Below are 26,438 nucleotides of genomic sequence, written 5' to 3'. Positions count from 1 at the left end.
GGAGGTCCTGCGGCTCCTCGCGGGCACGCTGCGGGAGAGCTGCGGAGGTCACTGAACGAGGAGGACCGAAGTGCAGAGCTCCGCGGATAGATTGCAGCTTTTTCTGCGGATATTCCAATACAAACGGAACTCAGAGCTTTAGCTACGAGTAACACAACGGCCTCCCGCTTCTTCCTCTGCTGCTGCTGCTCACCGACATAAACAGCGCGCAGCGAGCTGCTGCCACCCGCAGGCAGAAACCTGTACTGCACATTAACAGCAGCGCTCTCCTCGGCATCAGTTCTTCAACTCATCTTCCTCTGGGCCTTATTCTCACAGTTTTCATCACAACAGCAGTACAATAAAATATTATATATATCATATCCATCCATGTATTATTTTGTGCTTATCCAACTCAGGGTTTGGGAGGCTGGGAAGGGTAAACCCTGCCTGCATGTTTCTTTACATCTGTCGTGCACTCTAGAGGTTTCCTGGGTATGCAAATTCTTATACATGAGCCATTTTCACAGAAGCCAATTGGTATGCAAACTGATAGATCAAACACTTGCGTCCATGTTGATAGTATACTTGCACATAAACCACTACATTGGACATTGATGTGTCACTCCATACCCCGCCACCCACTGGTCAGCCAGTGGACATTTGTAAGTGGACATGTAACAAAAAACAAAACTCTTTTAAAAGCATGTTTAAAAAATGAAGTTCAAAAATATTTTTTCTTGCCTGAAGATGAATAAAAATACTTAAGAAAACAATCCTGATTGAGGTTGTCATAATTCATGCATGAAAGAGTTAAATACCCCCCTCCCCAAACTGAGACGCCTACAGATGCATCTGTGACAACAAACTTATGACAGCTCTTTGGTTTGCACTTGCACAGACTGTGTGACGTTTATGAAATGCATTGTTCACAAAAGTAACATCATCACACTTTTTTTAAAAGAGTCAGAATCTTTATTGTCATTGTGCTTTAAGAACAACAGAAACTGTATCCAAACAAATTCAGTGCAAGTGGCAAGAGAAAAAAAGTATAATAAATAAATAAATAATATAGTATATAGAAGACTGTATATGAGAATGGACAAGGGAAAATATGGTTATTGCACAGTGATTTAATCCTTAGAAAAATATTGTAGAGTTAAGAGTTTGCATTTTCACAGTGGTTTATCCCCGAGTATATTTATTAATGCAACAGCCGGTTTTGGCTTGAAGTGTCCTGCACCGGCTGCCTGAGGGTAACAGCTGGAACAGGTGATGTGCACATTGCCTGCATGTTAAAACATCAGGGCATGCTTTCACATACGAACTTCTCCCTCCTCGTGGTACCCCTGAGTTTTGTTTTAAGTTTGTTTTCCTTTAAAGCATGGCACGTCTCTCTGCTTTCATCAACCTAAAATGCTCCTCCCAAAGATCCCACCTCATGCCTCTGAATACCAGCTGCTGTTCAGCTTTAAATCTCAGAATAGTTTGGCACTCATCATGTTCCAGTTTTCTAAGAAAAAATTAGGAAATGTGTGAACTAACAGCTGATTCGAGTCTGTCAGTGTGTCCGCATTTCTCAAATTTCTCATGTTTTTGAAGCTACGGCTGAACTCTGTTTCAACAAATCAAACCGACTCCACACTGGATAAATAAGAAACTGTACAAAGTATTAGTGCAAATAATTAATACAAACTATTATGCAAATTATGATTGGAAAACAGAGCAGGGCACTGGCTTATGACCCAAATGATCTAACAGTGGGTTGTTTCACTGTGTTCATCAGAATGAAAGCCTGGGGGACGAAGCGTCTCTCTGGCAGCTGGTTTTTCATCACAGAGCCAGTTTATTTACTAGTTTGAAACCTGAAAATATAACAGCAACACTTTCCCCTGTAGGTCTGCGAGAGACGTCCTGAGAGTTACGTCTGACTTGTTGGAAATTACTAAGCACATTTGCAGGAAATTAGCTGGAAAATTAGCAGTGGTGGGATTTTGAAAGGTTTTCAGGGGAAACAATGGAAGCAGCAAACTTTCAGCTCATCTTCTCAGGCTGCAGACATCTGTCTGCTTCAGCTTCTGTTTGATGAAATATTCAAACTTATGTTGAATTTCATGAAGGCTCATCTGATCAGCTGTTTCTATTGGATGCTCTGATGCATACTGACTCAGCAAGTAGTTTTCGCTCACCTGATCCATCACAGGTACACAGCAAAAACTAACACAGGAGAGTGTCTATATGGGTCCACACCTCTGAGTGTTAAATACAACACTGTTGAGTGTTAAATTAACACTTTTGACAGTGTTATATGTTTAAAAGTAACCCAGTCAGTTTTGAAGATTAACAAAGACTAACACTGAGCAGTGCTGATTTTCTAACACTGGAAAATAACTCAAAATGTTAGAAATATTCCAGCGCCTGTGCCACGTGTGTGTGTGTGTGTATATGTATGTATGTGTGTATATATATATGAACGTCTACAGGAGGTGGAAGAAAGATTTCTGTGAGATTCTGAGTGTCCCCTCCTCTCCATTTCTATCCAGGTGAAGGCAGGAATCCCACCAGGAGAAACAGGAGAGGATGAGCGCAAGCGTCCAAAGTTTCTGCTCAGAACGGTTCACCTGCTGAGTCCTTGACTCACCTAGAGTGTCTTTATTGGCCGAAACCTGCAAAGAAACCAGAAACTCACCTGGTCAGCTCAGACAGGTACCACACGAGATGAAAGCTTGAGTGCAGAACAAACTGCATGTCTGTCACGTCTGAAATGTTACGACTCAAACATCAGAGCTCTAAACTCTGACCGGTGTCATCGATCCATCCCTTCACATTCACTCTGCGCACAGCGGGGACGAGTTTAACGACTGTCGTCTCAGATGTTAAGAAAAGGAGAGTTTGGATCTACTGCACTCAGTCGAGTCTTTCTAGTTTCAGGGATGAAGCTCTTCGTCTCTCCAGTTTCCTGACCTCACAGTATCATTCTTTTAACTCAGTCATTAACTTACAAACACAGAGACATCAGAAAGCTGCAAACCCACAACACACACAACCCCTAAGAACATCAAATCATTCTGAGCTTCATTTTTCTAACAAGGACTATTTGGGTATCAGTGACCTCTCAATGTGCATAAATATGTTTTTGGCTTTGTTCTCTTTCCTGAGCAGGTGATAAGAGACCATCTTCAGTTACAAACTGCTTAAATGGAACATTTAAAGACCAAACTCTCACTTTCCAACTCAACATATGAATAGATCAGAATGAGCAGGAAGCTGAAATGAAAGGATAGACGTGTGTTCATTAAATGAAAGCGATCACTTTTCAGAGCTTCTGTGGCTGCACAGGAAACACACACACATTAACCTACCTTACTGTTTTCACAGGTGTGTTATGTAGAATTCGACATCCACAGGAGATCCCTGCTCCTAAATGTTGCACAGCTTGCTCCACCAGCACTAACCAATAAATGATCATTACTTATGGTCACCTATCAATAAACATGCATCAGGAGCCCAGCAGCACCTTCAGAGGGTCACACTGCTCTGACCTATGACCTTTGAGCTTGAAATTCTCACAATGACATGAAAAAACCCTTTTTAAACAGATTTGATTGTTTTAAGGTCTGAGGTCGTCCCAGATGAAATGACCTTTTTTCAAAAAGCAAAACAAAACAACTAATTTCTGTTTAATTCACTGTCTGAAACCACAACCGTTCACACAGGAAGTCCCGCCCACAGTCACCTGATTCAGAGCAGCTTTGACCTTTAAACAAAGACATTGAAGAGAAAACAAAACAAAAACAGGTGAAAAAAAAGCTGTTTTACACTTGGAACAAAGCAGTAACTTATATGACAGATACACAGATACTCTGATTCAGGTTTCTTTAATGCTTCTCTGACTGAAACAATCAGCATCCTTTCATTTCTGTCTCAGTTATCAAAGACCAGATGTGAATGCCGGCCTTCATCTACATAATTATTAATAACAAAATGGTTCTTCTCCATCCTCCGCTCTGATAATATTGCGGATGAAGATGTCACCGAAGCTTCTGACAACTCCCACATATTCACAGATCATTGTTTTAGACGAGACATTTATCACAAAGACCAGACTGAATCAGTGTTTATTTCATTTTCAGAACACAAACACAAAGCAGTTTAAATCATGAACATGCTTTTTGCTTAAATCAAATGTAGGTTTAACAGCTCCATGCATGAGAAAAATGTCTCTGCATACCTGCTGCATAACATTAAGTCGTAATGGCTGAAAATGAGCTGACATTCATGAATACAGTGAATTATTATTACCATAAGATGTGAGATATGCTACACAGTAAGCTAAAACAGTTTCATTAGTCAGGAGGTGGTCTGTGCAGATACAGAGTTGGTGAAAAACTGCCTAGCTATCCTCAGAAATAAACCTAAAAAAAAAAGAAAGAAAGAAATGAATGTGAAACCTCTCAGCTCTTCTCAGAGGCGGCGTTCACCTCCATCTCCCACTTCTCCAGGAGGTCCTGCAGGTTCAAATTGAAAACATCGATGCCCTTTTGGGAAAGGTGTACACCATCGACCCGGTAAAGACCTGTGTTTGCGCCACAGCGGATGTTATCGTGGGTCAGAGAGGTGCCACCCAACTCTGAGATGATATTTTGGATCCTGCGATTTACCGTAGTGCGGACCAAATCGACCTCGTGGCTGTCCACTGAGTGGCGCCACACCCTTCGAGGGAGGATATTGGACCACACAAGGACGCACTGTGGGAAGATGCTCCTCATAGACGTCAAGTCCTTCTTGACGGAGGCTAGCAGGTCTGTGGGGCTGTCGGTGCTCAGGTCATTCCCCCCCAGGTGCAGGATAAGGACATCTGGGTTGGGCCAGGTGACCTTCAGCTGGTGGAGCTGCGGCAGCAGCTGAGACCATGTCATGCCCTGGGTGCCCTTCCACCAGACGGTCACCTTGCCAGGGTCCATGCCCAGCTGCATACCTACCTCCGGAGACTTGGCACGTGACTCGGCCCAATACACCAGTGAATGACCGACGATCCAAACGTTCCTGGGCTCACTGCTGACTTGTTTACCTGGAAATTTCAACAGGATATACTTGTAAGTGCCAGAGCCTTATGGAACATCTTCACAAGCTGAACCCACATCACATTTAGCATCAAATCCCAAAGCTAAGACTACTCCATCTTCAAGCTGGTTTCACAAAGTTCTTTTAGACCAAAGCATCAGGTCAACTTTAATTAGCGCAAAATTATAATTTTAAAACGTCCAGAAGAGATTTGCAGTGCTTGGACACTTGTGACGGGTGACAGCTGAATTAAAGGTCCATCGACCTTTGTGAAACAAGCAACCTTAATACAGGTGACATCACATAGGATTATCTGTGCAATATTCACCCTCTCAACTTCATTTGTAGATGAGGTTCCATTTTGCTTCATTGTGCTTACTTGGTGCATTATTAAACCTTTTCTTTGTCGTATTTGCTGAAGCTTTCTAGCTCAATACATCAGTGACTATATAAATTACTGAAGTGATAATTACCATTTCAGGAAAGTTAAGTGTTAAGCCAAAAGAAAACCTACCATTTACAGGTTTGTGATAAATTAGTATCTACATCTTCAGACTCATGACTTTATTGATATGTTTATATTTTAAAAATGTACTTTTGACTATATTACAGCAATCAAAACTATCAGCCTGATTAATCAAGAGACCAAAATGATTACCTACCTTCGCCATCAAGACATTAAATAAATCTGCTGTGTTTTTATTTTAAACCTCTTTAAAATCTAATGTATGCAAAGCTGTTTGCGACCGTTGCTGTAGCAGCTTTTATATCCCTAGCTAATAACTCAGTCCCAAATAACATCTCATTTCTTAAACATTTCATTTTTACAGATAATACTGATGCACAAAGAACACTATCAGCTTCATTCTAAGGCCGTTTTACTCCGAGGTTGCTTCAGAGACCAATATTTCATGTGGGGAAAGGAAATGGAGCTTAAGCTCAAAAAAGCCCAACGAGGGCAGACAAATGGGAATGTGGAACCCCAACTACACTCGCTTGACTGTCATTGGGGGTTACGGCCAGTGTTTCAGGGCTTATAGCACAGTCGAGTCATAGCCAGGTAACCGAAACAATATCTGGGAGAAAAATTCTCTTTCCATAAACTTTTTATCATTTACAATCCAACCACCAATGGTGACACGTTTAAACAAAGCTGAAATCTCTATTGGAGATCACATTTCAGCCAGTATGAAGTTCTTCTTCTCTCCACGTGGAACACTAATGGCTGAATCTGCAGGCAGTGTCCAAGGCTTCAAAATGGCCTTAAAGTGGTCCATTTTTTTTGTATGATCGGGGCACGCATTTACATCTGATCATTACTACTGAAACTATTGGTGGATATTTAACAGCTTGACTAGAGTGTGGGATTTAGTCATTGAGAGTACCTTAAAACTACAAAGATTAAGTTAGTGAGGGGGTGGATCCAAAGAAAGAGTCATTTAAGTGTGGGTCATATCTTTAGAAAGTGCAAGGCGTAGGCCTATCTAGTATAACCCTCTGTTCACATTATGCCCTGTTGTTAGATTATTTGAGAGATTTTCTCCATTTCCATTTCCCAATTCCATATTGGACCTCATTATTTCACTGACATCTAAACCAAACTGGTCTAAACTGGAAGTCCAACCTGTGAAACCTCACAGGTCTGCAACGTGAATAGAAGTTACCTGAGCACATGTTTAAAGGCAGAGATGAGACCTGTTGTGTGTGGAGTCACACTGGATGTAAATGCGTCAAAGTGTGAGCTGTGACAGACGACCTACTGCCGTTTGGAAGATGGAAGTCCAAAGGTTTGAAGTTCAACCACTTCCTGTGACACGGCCATGTTTGTGGCACAGAAAATAAATACAGAACCCAAAAGGTGCGGATAAAGATATCTATACGACCATCAGGCAGGATTATCAGCAGTGCGTCAGTCCCAGCTTCAAAAGGAGTTCTCTGTTAGCTTTCTGAGCTAACATTGGTATTACCGGTAAGACAAGCAAGAAAAGTAAAACGTCCCTATCATATAACAAAAGCTGGATGGCTTAAAATATTGGTTTTACAACTCTTGAAATCTAATTTTACATTCAAACATAAGAGTATCAGATTGTGCTACATGATACTGATGCTCTACCAAAGAAACGGTGATCTCTAGCTGAGACTAGTGTCACAGACCAACAGGTACAATCCCAACCATGTAATCAAGTTAAACAACCCCCCTCCCAAAAAAAAAAACCCAAAACAAAAACTTTGCACATTTTATATAAAGGATGATTTAAATTGATCTCTTAAATTGAAACACAATGCTATGCTGCCTTAAACAAGTTTTAAAAGTATTCTATGATCAGAAGCAATATTTGTACTGAGGGCAGTGGACCCATTCTGCTACTCCATATCGGAATATATAACTGATGTTCTTATTAAATGTGACTAACTTTCACATAATGTTATAAGTCTAACTAAAAGTCATCCAAAAACTCTGACTGAACCATCACTTTATGTTTTGTCTTCTTTCAAGAGACAGCCAATCAGGAGAAAGTGGCTTTTATATAAGGTGGCCTTCAAGAGGCAGGAGCTCTTCAGGCGAGTATAAAGACTTAGTCACAGGATACAAATACAGAGCTGGAAATTAGCAGAATAGGTCCACTTCAAGCTAATGACACCTGCGTAATGAAGCCTATGGTAACAAGATGGGTAATCTAATGAGATTAATATGGACGTTATATACCTGGAGTAAATTTTCCAAATGAAACAGGACAAATTTATCTGGACACAATGCTCTTCATCATACTTGCTACTCTTTTGTGACATTCAAAGAAGCCTATAAAACACAAAATCTTGTATCTAAGATTGAAATCAAGCAGATGTGAAATAATGTAGTTAGCAGTCCAAACAAGTCTACTCTGGAACAAAAGTCACATCCTTAATGAGTAACCTCTCTTATCTCTCATTAGGTACCAAATTAGTTCTAAAATATTAGATAACCAAACATTTTTACCTGCGGTGGAATTAAACAACCTTCTCAAGGAAGCTTTCCTGATTCACGAGCTCTTCCAGTTAAGTATTAAACCTGGCTGGATAAAAATAACTATTCCCGAGTTCCTTTTACTGTAAATGAATAAGGAAGGCTTTACTTGTTGGTGCCCGGATTACGAGTAGTCTCCTGGATCTTCTTCTGCACACTTTTCAGTTCGATGCAAATGGAAATGAGCAAACTTGACTTACCCTGAGTATTTCATTAGGACTGGACTCAAGAACTTCAAATCAAACACAAAAAAATCTTGTGCAAACAATTATGTAAAAACTAAAGACTAAATGCCTAGAAAAGTGGACTTGTTAGCAATAATCAACCAAATTATAATTACCGCTTAAAACAATCAGAAAAGAAGCTGTTTCAAGATGGAACAAACGCTCATTAAAAGATGGCAAAGCATTCGTGACCGCGAGACATTTTGGCTTAAGAGAGCAGAGTTCATAAGAACCTGTAGCTTAGCATTTCCAATATACTTCCAATGCGAAAATGGACACAGTCTGAGATCTGCTGTATTTAAGGTACTGTCATCGTTAATGAGCTACAGCTGACATAGTTTCTAACACTATCTGCAGGAAACATTTTCTCACTTCAGTCAAATGTCCGTTTTGACATCCTTAAGCTCGGACAGTATATATCAGTAACATGCATAGATGGCTGATATATACCTAACATTAGCTGTATAACGGCTAACTACACACAAAATGACAGCTCTAGACAACCTCTTAGCATTGCATGCATTTGGGCAGACGGGGCTCAGAGTACGGGGCTGGACTACTTCATTCGACGCTAATTCATGTACGCCGAACTTATTCCTGTACTGACGCTCCCTCATTATGATACAACCCTAGATCTTGGATCTAGGCAGTTCTGATAAGACTGAGACCTCGACTACTTAACCTTGAATTTTAGACTAAATAAAGAAAAGAATAGTAGCTACCCAAGATTTTGATAAGACAGAGCAACCAAATATAGATAGGAATGAGTCAATCTATGAATTTTGGGATGGTCTTTATCATGGTCTTCCTCCTGGTGAGCTGAATCAACATACTGAGTTTATTAAATGAAAGCAGGTATCAGGAAAAACATAAAACCATTCAAAGCTTAGAAATGGGATATTATACTAGCTGTTCAGTGTTTACACTCAGTGGTCACAATTTCAGTACACCTCTCAGTATTTGGTACTGTGTTGAGGCTGAGAGGCCCGATACAGGATCTACTGGCTGTTTGGGGCTCAAATCAGGATTTGCCTTCGCTGTCTCCTGGAATTCCCTCTTTGGATTGGAGATGTGATCCTTCATCCAAAATTATTATAGACCTTTATTTTAGGACGACCCAGAGGTAAAACCAGCATACAAGCAGTCAGCAAATACCATTTAGCAAAAGAATATACTGTCCACAAGGTACCTGTGGACAGCTACAGGTACCTTGGTGTTCATCTGAACAATAGACTGGACTGGACTCATAACTCAGACGCCCTCTACAGGAAAGGGCAGAGCAGGCTGTACCTGCTGCGGAGACTCAGGTCGTTTGGAGTGGAGGGCCCACTCCTGAAGAAATTCTATGACTCTGTTGTGGCTTCTGCTATCTTTTATGGTGTGGTCTGCTGGGGCGGCAGCATCTCTGCTGGGGACAGGAAGAGACTGAACAGGGTGATCCGAAGGGCCAGCTCTGTTCTAGGATGCCCTCTGGACCCAGTGGAGGTGGTGAGTGACAGGAGAACGGCGGCTAAGCTGTCATCCCTGATGGACAACATCTCCCACCCCATGCAGCAGACTGTGACAGCACTGAGCAGCTCCTTCAGTGGGAGACTGCGGCACCCACGGTGTGGGACGGAGAGATTTCGCAGGTCTTTCCTCCCCACTGCTGTCAGACTCCATAATAAAGACTTTAACTGATCAAGCACACACATCCATACATATGCAATAATACTAAGTGCAATAATCCTTTCTGTCATCGTTGTATTTTTACTCAGTTGTATATAGTATTTGTATTCTATTTTTATCTTATTGTATATTTATTTTATTTTATTCTACTGTATATAGTATTTTATTTTATTCTATTCTGTACAGTTGTGTACTGTATTTATTCTTATTGTATTCTAATTTTTGCCTCATAACTTTTGCACTGTCCACTTCCTGCTGTGACAAAACAAATTTCCCACGTGTGGGACTAATAAAGGTTATCTTATCTTATCTTATCTTATACCTTCTGAATTACATGTACCGTATTTTCACGACCATAAGGCGCACTTAAAAGTCTTAGATTTTCTTCAAAAAGTACGGCGCGCCCTATAGCGCAGTGCGCCCTGTGTGTTGTAAGGAGGACATAGTAGAGAACACCATGAGAACGCTAAAGGGTGAAGTGTGGGCGTTGATCGTATATACCGGACAATCGCACATACCTGTATAAAAGGACAGGTATGTGCATTATGTGGAACATCGTTGTTTTAACAACCCTGAAAATGGCAAAGAGACACGCTTACGAAGCACAGTTTAAACTGAAGGCCATCAGCTATGCGGAGGAACATGGAAATCGAGCAGCGGCGAGAGAATTTAAGATTAACGAATCGATGGTTCGAGCAAAGAACGAGCGGGAGAAGCGTTTCGACGGTCACCATTCGGCTAAAAGCAGTTTCACTAGCTGAAGAGATGAACATTGAACATTTCCAAGGAGGTCCGTCTTGGTGCTTTCGTTTTATGAAACGGTGCCATTTTTCCATCCGGACCAGGACTACGGTAGCGCAGCAACTTCCAGCGGATTATAAGGAAAAGCTGGCCATCTTCCGCTCCTACTGCAGCAAACACGTCGGCGACAAACACATCCAGCCCAGCCACATCACAAACATGGACGAGGTGCCGCTCACTTTTGACATCCCGGTGAGTCACACTGTGGAGAAGAAGGGGACCAGCACGGTAGCGATACGCACAACGGGGCACGAAAAGTCTTCTTTTACTGTTGTGCTTGGCTGCCATGCTAATGGACAGAAACTGCCGCCTATGGTGATTTTTAAGCGAAAGACTTTGCCTAAAGAGAAGTTTCCAGCAGGAATCATCATTAAGGCAAATGAAAAGGGCTGGATGGATGAGGAAATGATGAAAGAGTGGCTGAGGGAGGTGTATGTAAGGAGACCAGGTGGTTTTTCCACGCATCACCATCGCTCTTAATCTGTGACTCTATGCGTGCCCATCTCACAGACGATGTGAAAAAACTAGTGAAGCAAATGAACTGTGAGCTTGCTGTCATTCAGGAGGCCTGACAAAGGAGCTCCAACCGCTGGGCATCGGTGTGAACCGCCCGTTCAAAGTAAGGCTGCGAGCGGCCTGGGAGCGATGGATGACCGATGGAGACCACAGTTTCACCAAGAGTGGAAGGCAGCGCCGGGCGAGTTACGCCACAATTTGCCAATGGATTGTAGATGCTTGGGCTAACATGTCTGCTGGCACTGTTGTTCGAGCTTTCGCAAAAGCCGGCATCATTTCCAAGGAGCCGCACGGCACGGAAAGTGACTGACAGTGAAGAAAGTGAACCTGGCATGTTTGATGGAGATTTAGCGCAGCTGTTCAGACACAGAGGATGAGGACTTCGATGGGTTTGATTGATGATAAAAATGTGAGTACCAAACTTTGTTTTGCTCCTGCTTTATTTTTAAATATGCACACTTGTATGCTTGTGTGTTGTTGATGATGACGATTACTGGTAATAAAAATGTGAGTAAGGTACCGAACTCAGGTTTGCTCCCGCTTTATTTTTAAATACGCATACGGTACTTGTATGCGCCCTATGATCCAGTGCGCCTTATGTGTGTGTTAAATACAGTAATGGCACACATAACTGAGACTGCGCCTTTTAGTACAGTGCGTCTTATGGTCGTGAAAATACGGTAGGTATGAATGACCACTGAGTGCAAGTAAATCTAAGCTGAATATGGTGCTAGCTTTCCAAAACATGATCACTCTGCCTACCTGTCTAGTTATCAATGTGGGTTGATGCTAAAAACTGTCAGGTTCTGGACTGGTACTGAATGTTTGGTCATACAGTGTAATTACACTCAAAACAAAGTCTATATTCCAATGGAAGAGACCAAACGCATTATTTTGCGGAATTCAGATCGCAGCTGGTGGCTTCTCTCGATCATTGGATGAACCACCAGACTCAGTAAACGGGAGCAGAAGAACACACAATTGTGTGTGTGTGTGTGTGTGTATATATATATATGCATGCATACACACACATATATCTGACTCTACTGTGTAGGAATCTATAAGATGGCAGGGCCACCTAGGTGAAGAGACGTGACTGTATCTTAGCAATAGATAGGTCTCTCTCCAATAGGGCGTACCTGGCTAGCAAGGCTTGGGTAGTTACATGTTTTCAATTTCAGAGAAAGCAAAGCAATACTTCCTTGATGTTATCTTCTGAATGTTTTACCACGTGGCTGGGCTTCTCACTAAAACCTGCTTTTGTTTTTTTGTTTTTTGAATACTCAAAGTACCTGTCAAGTGAAATAAAAAGAAACCATGAAAATAATATACATTGTATTCAGTGGAAAATATATTTGTCATTCAAATACCTGCAAGTGAAAGGTTTCTAGTTAGGATGAAATATCTTATTTTAAAAACAGAGGTTCTGATACCTGACGAGATCAGCAAGCCATCCTTACTGGTCTCCCCTTGCTTCTTACGGGCTAGCATCTCCTTGAACTCCTGTTCTCTCTTTTCCAAAAGTCTCTGGTTGTACAAATCCAGCTGCAACATAAATATAAATACCTTCTGTCAAGACTTCCACCATGATGCAGTTGATCTTATCGTTCTTTTAACATTTCCTGGGTTTCTAACTCTCAAGTGCACAAGTTATCTGGAAACATACGATCTAAGGAAAGAACCAATCCAAAAAACAGACGTTCTGCAGTACATTTATTTTATCTCTCGTGCAGTAAAATATCTGATAGTCTAGTAGTGCCGAACCCTACCTTCTCCTTCTGCTTGAGCTTTATGTCATCTTCTGTCTCTACTAATGGGGGCTCTGTGGGTAAACTGAACTGGACAGATTTGACTGGTTTGGCTGGTGACTGAACAGCTAGAGATTTCACGGTCTCAATGACCTTCAGGCATCTCGCCACTGTTGTAGAGATAGCAGAGTGGTCAGTGCTTACAGGACTTGAAGATGTCAGTGTTGGTGATGGTGGTAGTACCACAGTAGTGATTAAAGGTTGCGTAGGACTGGTGGTCCCAAGGGGAGGTGCTTTGTCTGGCACTTCAATAAAAGGCAAGACTGATTGATTGGAGGGTGGAGAGAAAGGAGGCTGTCCAGGATGACGTCGTGGTGGAGGTCCAGGAGGCGGTCCCGGAGGAGGCTGTCCTGGCCGCCGTGGAGGGGGTCCAGGTGGAGGTCCAGGAGGTTGTCCCAGTGTTTGGAATTGTGTACCAGCTGCAGGAGGAGTTTGAGTGACCATGCTGGATGTGGACGTCTGCGTTGGCAAAATCTCAGCGGTGACGCCAAGTGGCCAGTTGAATGGTGGTGTTGGATGTCGGTAGTGAGCAGGTGGAGGCCCAGAAGGGGGTTTTGGAGAAGGAGTGGTGGTGGCTGTGCTCCCCATCGTTTTGGTAAGACTCTGTAGCTGTTGTGCCTTCTTAAATGCTTCTAACTCTTGCTGGTCCAGGAAATCTTCATATTCAGACACGTTAGTTTTCTGTCTGCTGAGCGGCTCCAAACTGGAGGATCTGACAGGCGAGTGGGAATGGATGCGATCCGATTCCAGGGAACCGGTTCTGGTTGTCCGCAGTTCTTCCCGTGGAGCCGATGAAGTGTCTCTCTCCGTGGAAGATCTCGGGCTAAAGACTTTCTCCTGGGCTTGGCTGGCTAGTTTAGAGACCTCTCCTGTGCTCAGCTTCAAGCCAATAGTACGAAGTAGACTCTGGATCTTGTCATAGGGTTCTGTCTTTGGATCCTCATTTGTTTTCTCAACAGAGGAACGTTTAGGGCTCGGTGGTCTCTTTTGCCCTTCTTGGGCTAGACTAATGCTTGGTGGCTCTTGAGCCAGCCCCACAATTCGAGAGAAACCCTTACCATCCTGAAGAGCCCGCTCATGAGGCAGAAGGTCATCATTAACATGAACTGGTCCCAAATTCTTTTCAGCATCCACCTTTCGGTTAAGCATATCAAGGAAACGGTCCAGGGGTGGTTTCTCAGTTGGAGGAGACAAGCGTGACTTCTTCTCCTTTAGTTTGGGAGAAGGGCTTCTAGGAGGTGAGTCTATGGGCGAAGGGGGTCTGAATGAGGTCTGGCATGAGGATGTGGCAGCACTATGGGACAAAGGCGGGTGAGTCGAAGCTGTGTGAGCTTTGCCAGCGTGAGAAGGGGGCGAGAGGGCACGAGGTTCTGGAGAGTGGCTTCGTTTGGCTGGGGGATATGGATCGTAAGGTCGGTCCACATACGCCGGGTCATAGTAGCGATCATCGTAGGGTTCATCATAAACATCGTATCGATCAGTGTAGCGGCGGCTGGTAGATGGCGGGCCACCATAGGGAGATTCACTATAGAGGTGACTTTCATAAGAGCGGTCACTGTATGGACGGTCACCATACTGATCTGCGTATGGCCGAGTGGCATACGGGTCACTGTAGGACCTGTCTTGGTAAGCACTATATGGGCGGTCATAATAAACATCGTCGTAAGGAGGACGGTGGAGATATTCTGGTCCATCTGGTCGTTTCTTTAAGATGGAACGGACCGGTTTGTACTCGGCGAGGGGAACGGCGATCCTACCGTGGTCGTAGTCAATGCAGGTCCTCTGTCCAGGTTCCAGTCCTCTTGGGTCCACCAGCGACTTTTTGTAGGCGATCATTTCATTCAGCTCCTCCAGTTCCCGCTTCTTCCTCGCCAGCTCGTCATCCACAATTCCACCTCGCCTAGGAGGAGGGCTCAGTTCCCTCCTCCTCTTGTGATTTTCTTCATGGTCTCTGTTTGTTTTACTCCTTCTCTTGCTGACCCGGTCTTTGCTCCTCTCCCTGCTTCGGCTCCTGCTGGAGCTCTTGCTCCGGCTGCGACTCCTGCTCCTGCTCTTGGAGCGGCTTCGGGTGCGCTTGTGTAATCTCTCTCGGCTTCGCCTCTGCCTGCTGCTCCGGTGTTCACGTTCGACGCTGGAGCTGCATCTCTTTTTGATACGTCCAAACTGGTCTCTGGAGGGACTTCTGCTCCGACTCCTGCTCTGACTCCTGCTGTATCTACGCCTTGTGGCGCTGTAATCCTTCTTGTTAGTCTTACTGTCCTGTGCTCTGAGATTTTTCACCACTGCCTTCAGCTTCTCTGCCTCTGGTTTTTCCTTCCTGAGGAAGTTACAGGGAGGTTGTTCTTAATAAGTTTTACAACTTTTCCGAGATACAAAAAGAAATATGGCATTTATTCAGAGCCAAACGTATTTACATGAAGAGTGGTAACATTTTGAATGTATAACTTACTCTTCGGTAGCTTTTGTCAGCTTGATGGTCATCTGCCAAAAAAGAGTTATGACAAATTCATTAGAATGATGACGATTTTGCATTCTTCGCAAAAGATTTCTTACAGTTTGAAGGAAAGTTTGGAAGACTCCATAAAAATGATGGCATAAATTACCAACAGAACTAATGAGAGTTTGCCCACCATGCACCTCCACACTGGACTAATGTAAACATAAATCAGGTCATCCTCACCTTTCCTTTGTTTGCACCGACACCACCAAGTTTCCTCACTGGGAGGAAAACGCTCTCTGTGTAACGTTTTATCCTAATGGCCTGGACTCCCCTGTCTGCTGTTTCATGCTTGAAAGAAATGACAAACATCATTTTAATCGGAAATGTCACCAGGCGCGTCCAAACGCGTGATTTCCTCACGTTTGAGCTTGAAGCGTTAAATCTAACACCAACATCAAGAGAAAAAACAGAGAGGTCTGCAGAGGAAAACTCCGAGACTGGACTAAACAGATGAAAACAAGATGTTCTTGAAGACGTTCCCCTCATTTCATTTTAAAAGTTCGGTTGCTACCAACCAGAAAGCCTCAGCACTTCCTGTCTTGTTTCTCTGCCAGCAGTTTGACGAGTTGTTCCGGAATATCATTTAGCTGCCTCTCAAGTGGATCCCTGATCCACTGGTTGGATAAACTCCACCTCCTCTGCAGCTAGTAGTCCTCGTTCTACTCGGCACACCACGGAGGCTTTCCAGGAAGAGCCTGGACCAGCTGGAGGCGGAGTCTGTCCGTGAGATGAGGGATTCACCGGAAAGGCAGCCAACTATTTTTCAGTAAGAGCAGTTTGTGTGCTTGTGTGACCTCCACAGATCACCTTGTGGTAGTTCCATTTAGAAATGTTTGGACCCTCCTCTGGAGTTTACCTGACATCCGGTAACCTTTCCCTCCACCCCGAGAACCCAGCAAGGGGACTCACCGGGACGATGCTAAACTCAACCTTCTCGTTCAACTCCAGCTTCTTCTTCTCGATCACCTCAGACATGTGGAAGAAGAGCTGGGGGTTCTGAGTGCACTTGATGAGCCCGGAGTCCTCCAAGAACTCGATCACGATGCCCTGGTTGGAAAAGCAGCAGAGACCTGGACTCAGACCCTAAGAACCAAACTGAGGCCTTGTTCTGTTTTTGACTCTGAGGCTGGGAGTAACCGGACGTCAAGTCTTACGTGCTGACGCTGTTCAGTAGATTCTTCAAAGGAGTCGTGGAGAATTTCCACGCAAGTCGCCCGCTCCTCTTTGGTCTCCCGATGGGTTGCGATGTTAAAGCGCACCTGTGCAGGCGAGACACAGTTCAGGATCAGGTTCAAAAGAAGCAAACGTTCTGTAGATGCTGAACTCTGAGACCTTATTTGCGTTTATTTTGCAAATAAACGCGGCTGGTCTGAAACATAGAAGAAGAAAGTCCAGCGTCCTCACCTTGTCACCATCGAGCATGGTGGCAGTGGTCAGGAGGTCTTTGGGGCCAAAGGTCAGCTGTTTCTGTTGGCCGTCGATGGTCATCACCAGCCGGCCCACCTCTACGTCCGATTTGGTTTTGACTTCAGCAACAGGAGGCTTTTCCTTCGTTACCTCCTCATATGTCTTCTCCTTCTTCAGCTCCAGTGTTACCTCCTGTCCTCCCTGCACCTCTCCCTTCTCTCCCTCCTCCATTTTCTCCACTTTTATTTGCACCTGAAAGAAAACAACAAACTGAGTGTTTTCTTTTCGTTTTTCAGGGAAATTGCCGTTTCCACAGAGCTTTTGAAGTTGTACCTGTCCAGCATCGGCAGCTCCTTGCTCCTCCTCAGTCGCCTCCTCTTTCTCCTCGAGCTCCTTCTTTATTGTCTTGGGAGGGTGTCTGGGAATTGATTTGAGGATGGTGCCTTCAAATCGCTCCTTGCTGATGTCGTCCAGCGTGTCGGGGTCTCTCATTGTGAAGCCGAGCGGCGTCCACTGCAGAATGTCAGGACAGCGAGCGTTCAGAAACAGTTCAGAGTTTTATATTTGTGGCTCGTGATGTTTTTGTGAAGATAAACGGACACAGTCAAAAAAAAAACAAAAAAAAAAAAAACAGTTTAATGCACTTTTATGAAAAAATAAAATGACAATAAGAAGCTCTGATTGGCGAGTCATGACTCCCTGATTTCATTCAATAACCATTAGTGGCTTGAACGCTCAGGACCCGCCCACTTTGCAACGCTAATGATATTATTATTGAGCTGTTGGCGTGGGGCGCCCTCTGTTGGCTGTTGTGGGTTTCTTTGCTATAAAAGAGCTGCAAAATGTGACGTCGCAGCCTGAACTCAGCGCCTCTAACAACCTGAGCAACTCTTTCCTCACCTTGTCTTTGGCAGCTGCCAGTGCTGCAGCCACCTCCTCCTTCTTCTTCCGCTCCAGCTCCCTCTCACACTCCTCCTCCTCCTCTCTCTTCTTGCTCTTTTCCTCCTTCCTCTTCTTCCTTTCTTCCTCCTCTTTCTTCCTCTCCTCTTCATCCCGTTTCTTCTGCTCGTATAAGATTGGGTCCTCGATCTTCTTTGTCCTCCTCAGCCTGATGGCCCTTGTGTTCGATTTCACCTGTGGAGACAAAACGATGGATCAAACCCGCCCCCTCTCTGCAGCTCGCTCCCGTTTGGTTTGCGCACTCACCTGGATGGTCGTGAACTCCACCTCTTTCTGGACGTCGTCACCGTTGAACTCTGTATCGCTGAAGTTCTCGCAAACGTCAAAGGGAAGCTCGCCGTGCTTCTCCGACTTTAGGATGCCGACCTCTGGCCCCAGCGAGGTGATGATGCCCTGAAAGACAGCGGCTCTTGAGAGACCAGAAGCAAAACGGAGGAGGCGGGTCATCAGTGTGCGTGCTGCGTTACCAGCTCTCGCTCCTCTTTGGTGTATTTGAAGGTGAACGGGACTTTGGGTTTGATGTTGGCCGCTCTCCTCTTCCTCGTCACTGTGTCGATCAGCAGGTTGATCAGCACGTGGTCGTTCTTCAGAAGCGTGACGCCGCAGTCTCGATCGTCGAAGGTCACGTTGGTCCTGACGGTGCCGATGTTGGCATGGACCTGGCCCGGGTAACCAGGCATGCCGGACTGGAGGCATGGGAGAGGAGTTTATTAAATAAACATGTTAACGGCCTGGCTTAAAGTCTGCTTACTTCTCCTGTGTAACAACCGTTTCTCTAGCTCACCTGTTTAAATTGGATTAAGTCTTACAGTTTTGCATGATTAGGGGCGTGGCCTGTTTGACTGACAGGTGGATGCTTCACCTGAACTGGACATGTGGGGCGTGTTTGTGCTGTTGGAGCCGTTTTAATGAGGTCACTGTACTAAAAGACTGTCTGAGGGGGCGGAGCAAGAGTTTGGCTCCACAGTGAGATTCTGGGACTGTGATTGGATGTTGCCGAGTGCCGATTTGAAGATGTTAATAATTTTCATTTAACACTGTTTGAAGTCAATTAGTGACATCTGCTGGTCAATAATAATAAAACATTAGTTACCGTCTCGGTTTCCCGTTTGTCTCATCTCATTTTAAAACTGTTAAAGTTTGAGTTCAGGGTCACCTTGGGTTCGATGATAGTCTGGCTGACGATGCCCTCGTACAGCTCCGTGTCCAGCACCATGTTGGGTCCGATCTCCTGCTTGGTCCTGGTTCTGATTGGCTTGGTGAAGCAGTCTTTGCTGGTGTCGTTTTCTGTCTTATCCTCCTCGTCGCCGCCGGCGGTAGCAGTGGCGGTGCAAAGGGCCAGGAGGAGGGGCTCCTTCACCCGCTGGATCCTGACGGCTCGTTTTCCCGCTCTCAGCTGACGGTAAGAGCAGAGAAATGTTTGAAACAGTCCGGTCAATGGCGCCGACGGCCACTCTCAGCTAACGGCCTCACCTGGATGATGGTAAACTCCACCTCCTCGTTGATGTCCTCCTGCGTGAACTCGACGTCGCTGAAGTTCTCTTTGGTTTCAAAGGCGAGCTCCGTGTCGTCCTGCCTCTTGATGACGCCTTCTGTCTCCTTCAGGCTGACGATGACGCCCTGTCGCCCGCAGATGAGCGGAAAAAGTAAAACCATCAGACAGAGAAGCCGATTTGAGAACGTGAGCAATCAGATATTTCTCGTTTGAGGATAGACAGCGGAGAGGTTTCACCGCACGAGCACCGCCGGCAGGCGAGGATTGGCCTGACCTTCTCTCTGATCTCCTTGGTGTGGCTGAAGGTCGCCGGGATTTTGGGCTTGATGTTGGTGGCTCTGGTCTTCTCTGTGATGATGTCGGTCAGCAGGTTGATGAGCACCTGGTCGTTCTTCAGCAGCGTCACCGTGCTATCCTTCCTGTCGAAAGGCAGGTTCCTCCTCACGGGCCCGATGGTCACGTACACCTGACCTGGGTACTGACGCTCGCCGGGCTGCACGGCAACAGCACGTGGAAACGTGGAGGAGAGGAAGTAGAAACAGAGACATGAAAAAGCTTTAAAAAGGAGCTAAAACATTTAATCTCTTTGTTACAGTTTTCTGGTCTTACTGAATAAAACCGGAATAAACTAAACGCAGCTGAACCGAATAAACAAAAAACACAACAGAAATGTGAGAAATGAGAACATGAAGACAAACACACCAAACACAAACTGACAAAATTAACCACACAACTTATTACGACGCTTCTTTTCTCCTTTAGCTTTTTAATTTTGACAGATGAATAAATCAGAAAATTCAGACTGAATTTAAAAACAAATGAAGAGTTTCTTGTAAATCTAATGGTACTAAGGTGGCTACATGCACTGGTTTAATTTTCACTGATGCAGCAGATCTATTTTGAAAAGCAGGCTCAGTCCCTGCAGCTTTCAGTCATCTCAACTTTCAATAAGCATGAAAAGTCATTAAACTGGGACAGAAAACGACTGTAGAAGGATTTTTAAACACTTTCAATGTTGTTAAAGATGTTGACTGGCCGAGGATGTTATTTAAGGACCAGAGAAGGTCTTAGAGATGTTCAATAGTTTGATTGGCCAATCACAGACAAACTGAGGCCTGCGGCTTCCTTGGACACGCTCTCAATTTAACAGATACAGAATATTAAGAAATTATGTTAGTAAATTAAATAAATCCAACAAAAGACGTTATTACAAAAAAAGATTAAAAAGATCCTAACTGAGGTTTGGGCAGGAGAGCTAAATCAGTGCATCACTGTATACGTAGACACATCCTTCCTGACTACACCCGCTGATATCTGTGTGTTTATTTTAAGTTTGTACTCTAAGAAAAGGGATGGATCCACAGAAATAAATCATGCAGACAGAGCTGGTATGAATATAACTGAACGTCTTAAAATTAATGAGATAGAACCCATCAGGTGCTGATAACCTGAGGTCATTACAAACAGCAGCTGATGTGATAACGTCAGTCTGTCCTCTGGGTGGAATAACTTCTTACAGAGGAGCCAAAAGAGTTTCACTCGCTCTGAGTAGATGAACACATCAGTGAACACTGTAGGACTGCGGCCTCACAGAGAACAGATGATCAGAGATGGTAAATGGTCTGTATTTGTATAGCGCTTTACTAGTCCCTAAGGACCCCAAAGCACTTTGCACTACAACCAGTCATCCACCCATTCACACACACATTCACACACTGGTGATGGCAGCTACATTGCAGCCACAGCCACCCTGGGGCGCACTGACAGAGGCGAGGCTGCCGGACACTGGCGCCACCGGGCCCTCTGACCACCACCAGTAGGCAACGGGTGAAGTGTCTTGCCCAAGGACACAACGACCGAGACTGTCCGAGCCGGGACTCGAACCTTCCGATTACAAGACGAACTCCCAACTCTTGAGCCACGATCGCCCCAGATAGTCGTTAGAGCTGAGCGTTTGATTCAACTCGATCATGAAATCTTATTGGATACATTAAATTGTTATGGTTTTGAAAAGTCTGCTGTTGAATGAGTTAAGAGTTGTTTACTGCATCGTTTAATGCGAGTAACTCTGACACTTGTGGTGTTCCTCAGGGCCGTAGCCTGGGGCCACTTTTATTTTCTGTCTTTACAAACGATTTGCGTTTTGCTTTGGACAGCTCCACCTCTGCGCTACGAACCTCTGCTATTGAAGAAGCTAACAGGGATCTTAATAAACACATAATGAAGCTCACTGAGAGAAGGCCGAGGGTTTGCAGCAAAGCAAAGGGCAGCTAACTTTGAGGAATCTAAAACAAAACAGATTTATCAGTTTCTTCTTTGCTACATGAGTCCAAATAACCTGCTTCATACATCTGACGCTTCAGTGAGAATCTACAAAGTAGAAAGTTGTAAAAATAAAGAGAAACTATTCAATGAAGAGGTGTGTACAAACCTTGTATATATATCAAAAACATTTAACTGACTGTTAATTTCATGTATGTATCAAAATGTATTTAATGCTGAATTTGGCAGTTTGGGTCGATACAACTTTATTTATATGGCACATTTAAAACCGAAGCTACACCAAAGTGCTTCACAACAAGGTTAAAACATAAGATATAAGATAAAAGGCTATAAACAAGTAAATAAGAAATAAAACATTAGAGCACAGTTTAGAAGATAAAATTACTGGGTATTCATAAATATAAGGTGGGGGTATTTATACAGCGGAACATTAGTAGAAGATAAATAACATAAGGTTGATGTGCACTAACTGAAAACACTCGGTCAAACAGGTACGTTTTTAACTGAGATTTAAATGAATAGATGGAATCGGAGGTCTGTAATTTGCAAGGTCGTTATGATCAAGATTACTTTTTTTTAGAACAGGCTGTACTACCGCATGTTTAAAGACTGTCGGGATGCAGCCGGAGGACAGTGATGAAATCATTAAGGATAGGACACTGGGCCCAATTACATCAAAACCATCCTTGACAAAGCGAGATGGGAGGATATCACGAACAGAGTCAGTATTTCTCAGTTGATCGCTTATACGCTTACGAGTGGGATGTGACACCAGCTCAAACTGATGAAAAGTCGATGGGCATCCTGAGGTAGGGGCGGGGCTCCCCACTATGAGGTGTAAGGCTTTTAAAGATCTAATTTTATCTGTGAAGTAATTTAAAAATTGTTCACAGAGAGTTGGGGGAGCGCCCACGGCACTTTGGGACAAGGATTTACCACTGAATTAAAGATTTTAAATAACATTCGGGGGTTGTGAGTACTGGTAGCAATAATGTCTGATAGAAAAGCTGCTTTAGCCATTTTAGTGCCATTTTGAAATTCTGAGCGGCTCATATGTAGTATGTCAAAGGAAACTTGGAGCCTGTCTTTCTTCCATCCCCTCTCGGCTTGGTGGAAAGCACGACATAAGGCACGTGTAGGGTCATTTAGCCAAATTTGAGAGTGAGTTCTGGGACGTTTCACCTTAACAGGGGCAACGGCCTCAAGGATATGAGAGCATGTAGATATCAGAGAATTAGCATAATCACAGTCGTAAGAGATACAGAACAATTACAGATGCTGCAGAGTCAAAGGCCGCAGAGAAGTTAGCCACGGTATCGGGGTTGATTATATGCACCAGGCGTCGGGGCCGTCATAGTGTAGCTTTGATTTGCATAGGTCAACTTCAAACATAACTGGGAAATGGTCCGAAATCCCAGTATGTCAATGTTCTTAATACAAACATCCAGGCCACACGAAAGAAGGGGTAGGTTCATTTACCCACTGAAACAGGCTAAAAGTGTCAATAAGAGCGAGAAAATCCTTGGCTAGCGGATCACCCTTGCAGCAGATATGAGTATTAAAATCACCAATAATAAGAGCACAGTCATAGCTTAAGAGGAGAGATCCTAAAAGATCAGCAAAGTCAGCAATAAAAGTCTTATTGTATTTCGGTGGTCGGTAGACCAAACATATTGTCGGGGGGGGCAGCCAGCTCCAAAAGTTGAACTTCAAAACTGGGGTAGGTAGGGGAGGGCAGATGCCGCACTATATGTTTAATAACTGAGGCTAGACCTCCGCCTTTACCAGTGGGTCTGGGTGAACTAAAAAAGACAGTCAGGAGGGCGTAGCTCAGCGAAGGAGAGCGACTCCCCAGGACGAATCCAGGTCTCCGTCAGAAACAATGCGTCCAGCCCAGAGGTGAGGAAAAAGCTTTCAATAATGCAATAACTAAATGTATAAAACAAAGCAGCGCGGTTTCTCGAACTCACCTGAGGCTCCATGATTGGCTGACAGACAACGGCCTCGTAGATCTCAGGGTCCAGGTTCTCGGTCCCGCCCGGCGCCACCTTCACGTCGGTCGCTATCGAGCTGTTCTGCTCAGAAACAGGAAGTGACAGAAGACCAGGTTTACAGAGAGAACTCATCCACGCCGCGCGAGTAACAGGCGGCGAGCCGGCGCCTCACCTTCTCCTTGCAGGCAGTGAAGTGAACTCTGACCCCGGCCGTCATGGCTTTAGGATTTCCAAAGAAGGCGTCGAAGCTGAAGTTGAACTTCTCCAGGTCTTCACGCATGATGTAACCGAACGTTGGCTGCAGGTCAAACACAGAAAAAGACGAAGATTCATACAGGTGAGCGGGTAAACAGGTGAGCGGGTAAACAGGTGAGCGGGTAAACAGGTGAGCGGGTAAACAGGTGAGGGTCAGACGGAATTCTCACCCCGATGAAGGAGATGATCCCTGTGGACCTGCCTGGAGGAGGCCTGCAGACAGAGAGCAGTTTAAACAGCAGCTACAGGAAGTGATGTCACATTTACAGCACAGGTGTTAAAGGGAGGGGGGGGCACGGTGCCCGTGTCGGTACGGAGATCAAAGCTGCTGAAACGAGCCGACCTCCACACTGACGTGACTGAATCTGTGAATTCCACAAACACACCGCTCACTGCTCCCACGAGCCGGCGTTCCACGTGGGAACTTTCATTTCTAAACTGAAATGAAAGCTTCAACTCAGCTGATGCGTCTCACACATAACTGTGCTGCCTGCTGGTTCTACAGATGCCCCACAGGTGTCAGCATAAATAAATCATTTATTAAATAAACAAAGAGAATACATTTGATGTATTTGTGGGTAGTCTGAGCACCACCACGTGAGCAGGGTTAGTTCCGCTATACTGAGAGAAGACGGACGTCTCCACCACCGAGCTGGTCGCAGTCTGCTTTTGATTTTAGGTGAACTGTCCCTTTAAAGAGGAGTGCAGTACCTGTGTGAGTCACACAAACACAGCCGCCAGCTCACAGGCGGAGGCAGCTGTTCAGCAGCAGCTCCAATGCTCTAAGGTAAAATTAGAGTTTATGTGAATGCAGTCTGGTGGGAGTGATTTTTGCCAACTGTACTTACTTTTCAAATGTGCGTTTTCCCAGCAGCCCCAGAGCTTTACTGATTGTGCTGACCTCAGGTTTAGGTGTCGGGGCAGGAGTGGTGGGGGCGGTGGGAGCAGCAGCGGCGGTGGGGGCGGGCTCAGCAGCAGGCATTTTTTTGGCCACAGCCGGGTCCTCAGCGGGCTTTTTAGCCTCAGATGATGTTGACTCCGTAGCCGGAGCTGAAATCAGAGCTTTGATCTAACAAAGAAAAAAAAAAACCCAGCAGGAGTCTTTACTGAGCGCGTTCAGTAACAGCCTCAGACACATCCTGCACACTTTTACATTTTAGTGACATCTGAACATTTTCAAAGTGTTCTGCAGTTTGTGACATGCTCCGAGACAACGAGCCAGGAACACCTGGCGAAGGTTCAACAGCCATCACTGTATCACCAACATCTGTCACACAGCTGCAGGTTAGAGCACGGCTCTGTCCTCGGGGATCAGGACTCACCCACTCGGGCTGGTCAGGTGGAGGGTTGGGCATGGGCTCTTCCACCACAGGCTGAAACCAGACAAACATTCACTTATTCTGACATAAACTGCGCTTTTATCACAGCTAACACACAATAATCAATAATCGGTGATCGATATCTGTGACTGAGGCAGTGTTTGTGTGGACTCTGCTGAGCTCTCACCTCTCCTGTCCAGCCGGGCGGAGGGTAGGCTGGTGGGTATCCAAAGGGAGGTATGCAGCTTGGGGGTACAAAGGCTGCGGGGTCCGGGGGAGGCATCCCAACCGTAGGCACAGGGGGAATCCCAGCTGGGACCACAGGGGGGGGCACAGGGGGAACCACAGGGGGGGCGACAGGGGGTATGGGTGCAGGAGGGATGGGCTCGGGGCCCCATGGTTCAGGGGGACCCTCCGGATCCCAGCCAGGATGACCCCATCCTGGCGGAGGGAGAGGCCGGTCGGGTCCCCTCCAGTCAGCCTCTGGGTGTAGGGGTCTCCAGTAATCAGCACGACGGTCCCAGTCCCAGTCCTCCGGTCCCCAGCCAGGGGGAGGAGGTCCCCGTGGATCCCAGTCAGGGGGTGGGGGTCCTCGGCCGTGCCAGTCTGGGAGTGGCGGTCCTCTTGGACCCCAGTCCGGAGGCAGCGGTCCCCTTGGATCCCAGTCCGGGGGCGGCGGTCCTCTGGGGCCCCATGCACCATGAGGAGGCGGCCCTCTCGGACCCCATCCTCCGGGCGGCGGAGGGCCTATCAGGTCCCAGTCATCGGGCGGCGGAGGCCATCCACCAGGCGGTGGAGGGCCCCAGCCCCCAGGAGGTGGAGGTCCCCAGCCAGGGGGACCCATGTCAGGCGGATGTCCGTGTTCACTGAAGGGTGTAGCGGGAGGTGGGCAAGGGTCTGCGGCAGCGCCGGAGCCCCGAGACGGCGAGGAGGCTAGGCTAAGCTAAGCTAAGTTAGTAGCGGGGTTAGCCGGCTAATCAACCAACACCGCCAAGCTCACCGGAGGGTCCCGCTGTTAGCGCTCCTTTTCAGGGTAAAAGCCGATCATCTGACGCGGCCGTGCGGAGAACTTTCTTCAGATATTTTCAGCGGAAAGTGAAACAATCACAGCCGAACTTCAGGCTTCCTCCGCTGCTCTGCGCTCCAACTGACCGCGGGACA

At 45.5% G+C, this 26,438-nt stretch overlaps 1 protein-coding gene across 1 annotated transcript; it reads right to left on the bottom strand.

Annotated features, from left to right (window-relative positions):
• Positions 1–11: 11 nt before the first annotated feature.
• LOC308388514 (uncharacterized protein) lies at positions 12–26,438 on the bottom strand. Its single transcript, XM_080869279.1, has 21 exons — positions 25,465–26,438; positions 25,281–25,331; positions 24,807–25,027; positions 24,129–24,171; positions 23,876–24,001; positions 23,680–23,784; positions 19,701–19,919; positions 19,405–19,551; positions 19,088–19,327; positions 18,399–18,617; positions 18,178–18,324; positions 17,872–18,105; positions 17,305–17,484; positions 16,969–17,223; positions 16,719–16,823; positions 16,474–16,611; positions 15,745–15,852; positions 15,514–15,545; positions 13,026–15,381; positions 12,690–12,801; positions 12–5,050 (listed from the first exon to the last, which is right to left on the bottom strand). Exons 1-21 carry the CDS (start codon positions 26,119–26,121, stop codon positions 4,434–4,436), a joined length of 6,312 nt encoding a protein of 2,103 aa, XP_080725405.1. The 5' UTR covers positions 26,122–26,438; the 3' UTR covers positions 12–4,433.

This window comes from Rhamphochromis sp. 'chilingali' (assembly GCF_963969265.1).
Source record: "Rhamphochromis sp. 'chilingali' genome assembly, chromosome: 20".
Classification (NCBI taxonomy): Eukaryota; Metazoa; Chordata; class Actinopteri; order Cichliformes; family Cichlidae; genus Rhamphochromis; species Rhamphochromis sp. 'chilingali'.
This window is presented reverse-complemented; position numbering and strand designations above follow the sequence as displayed.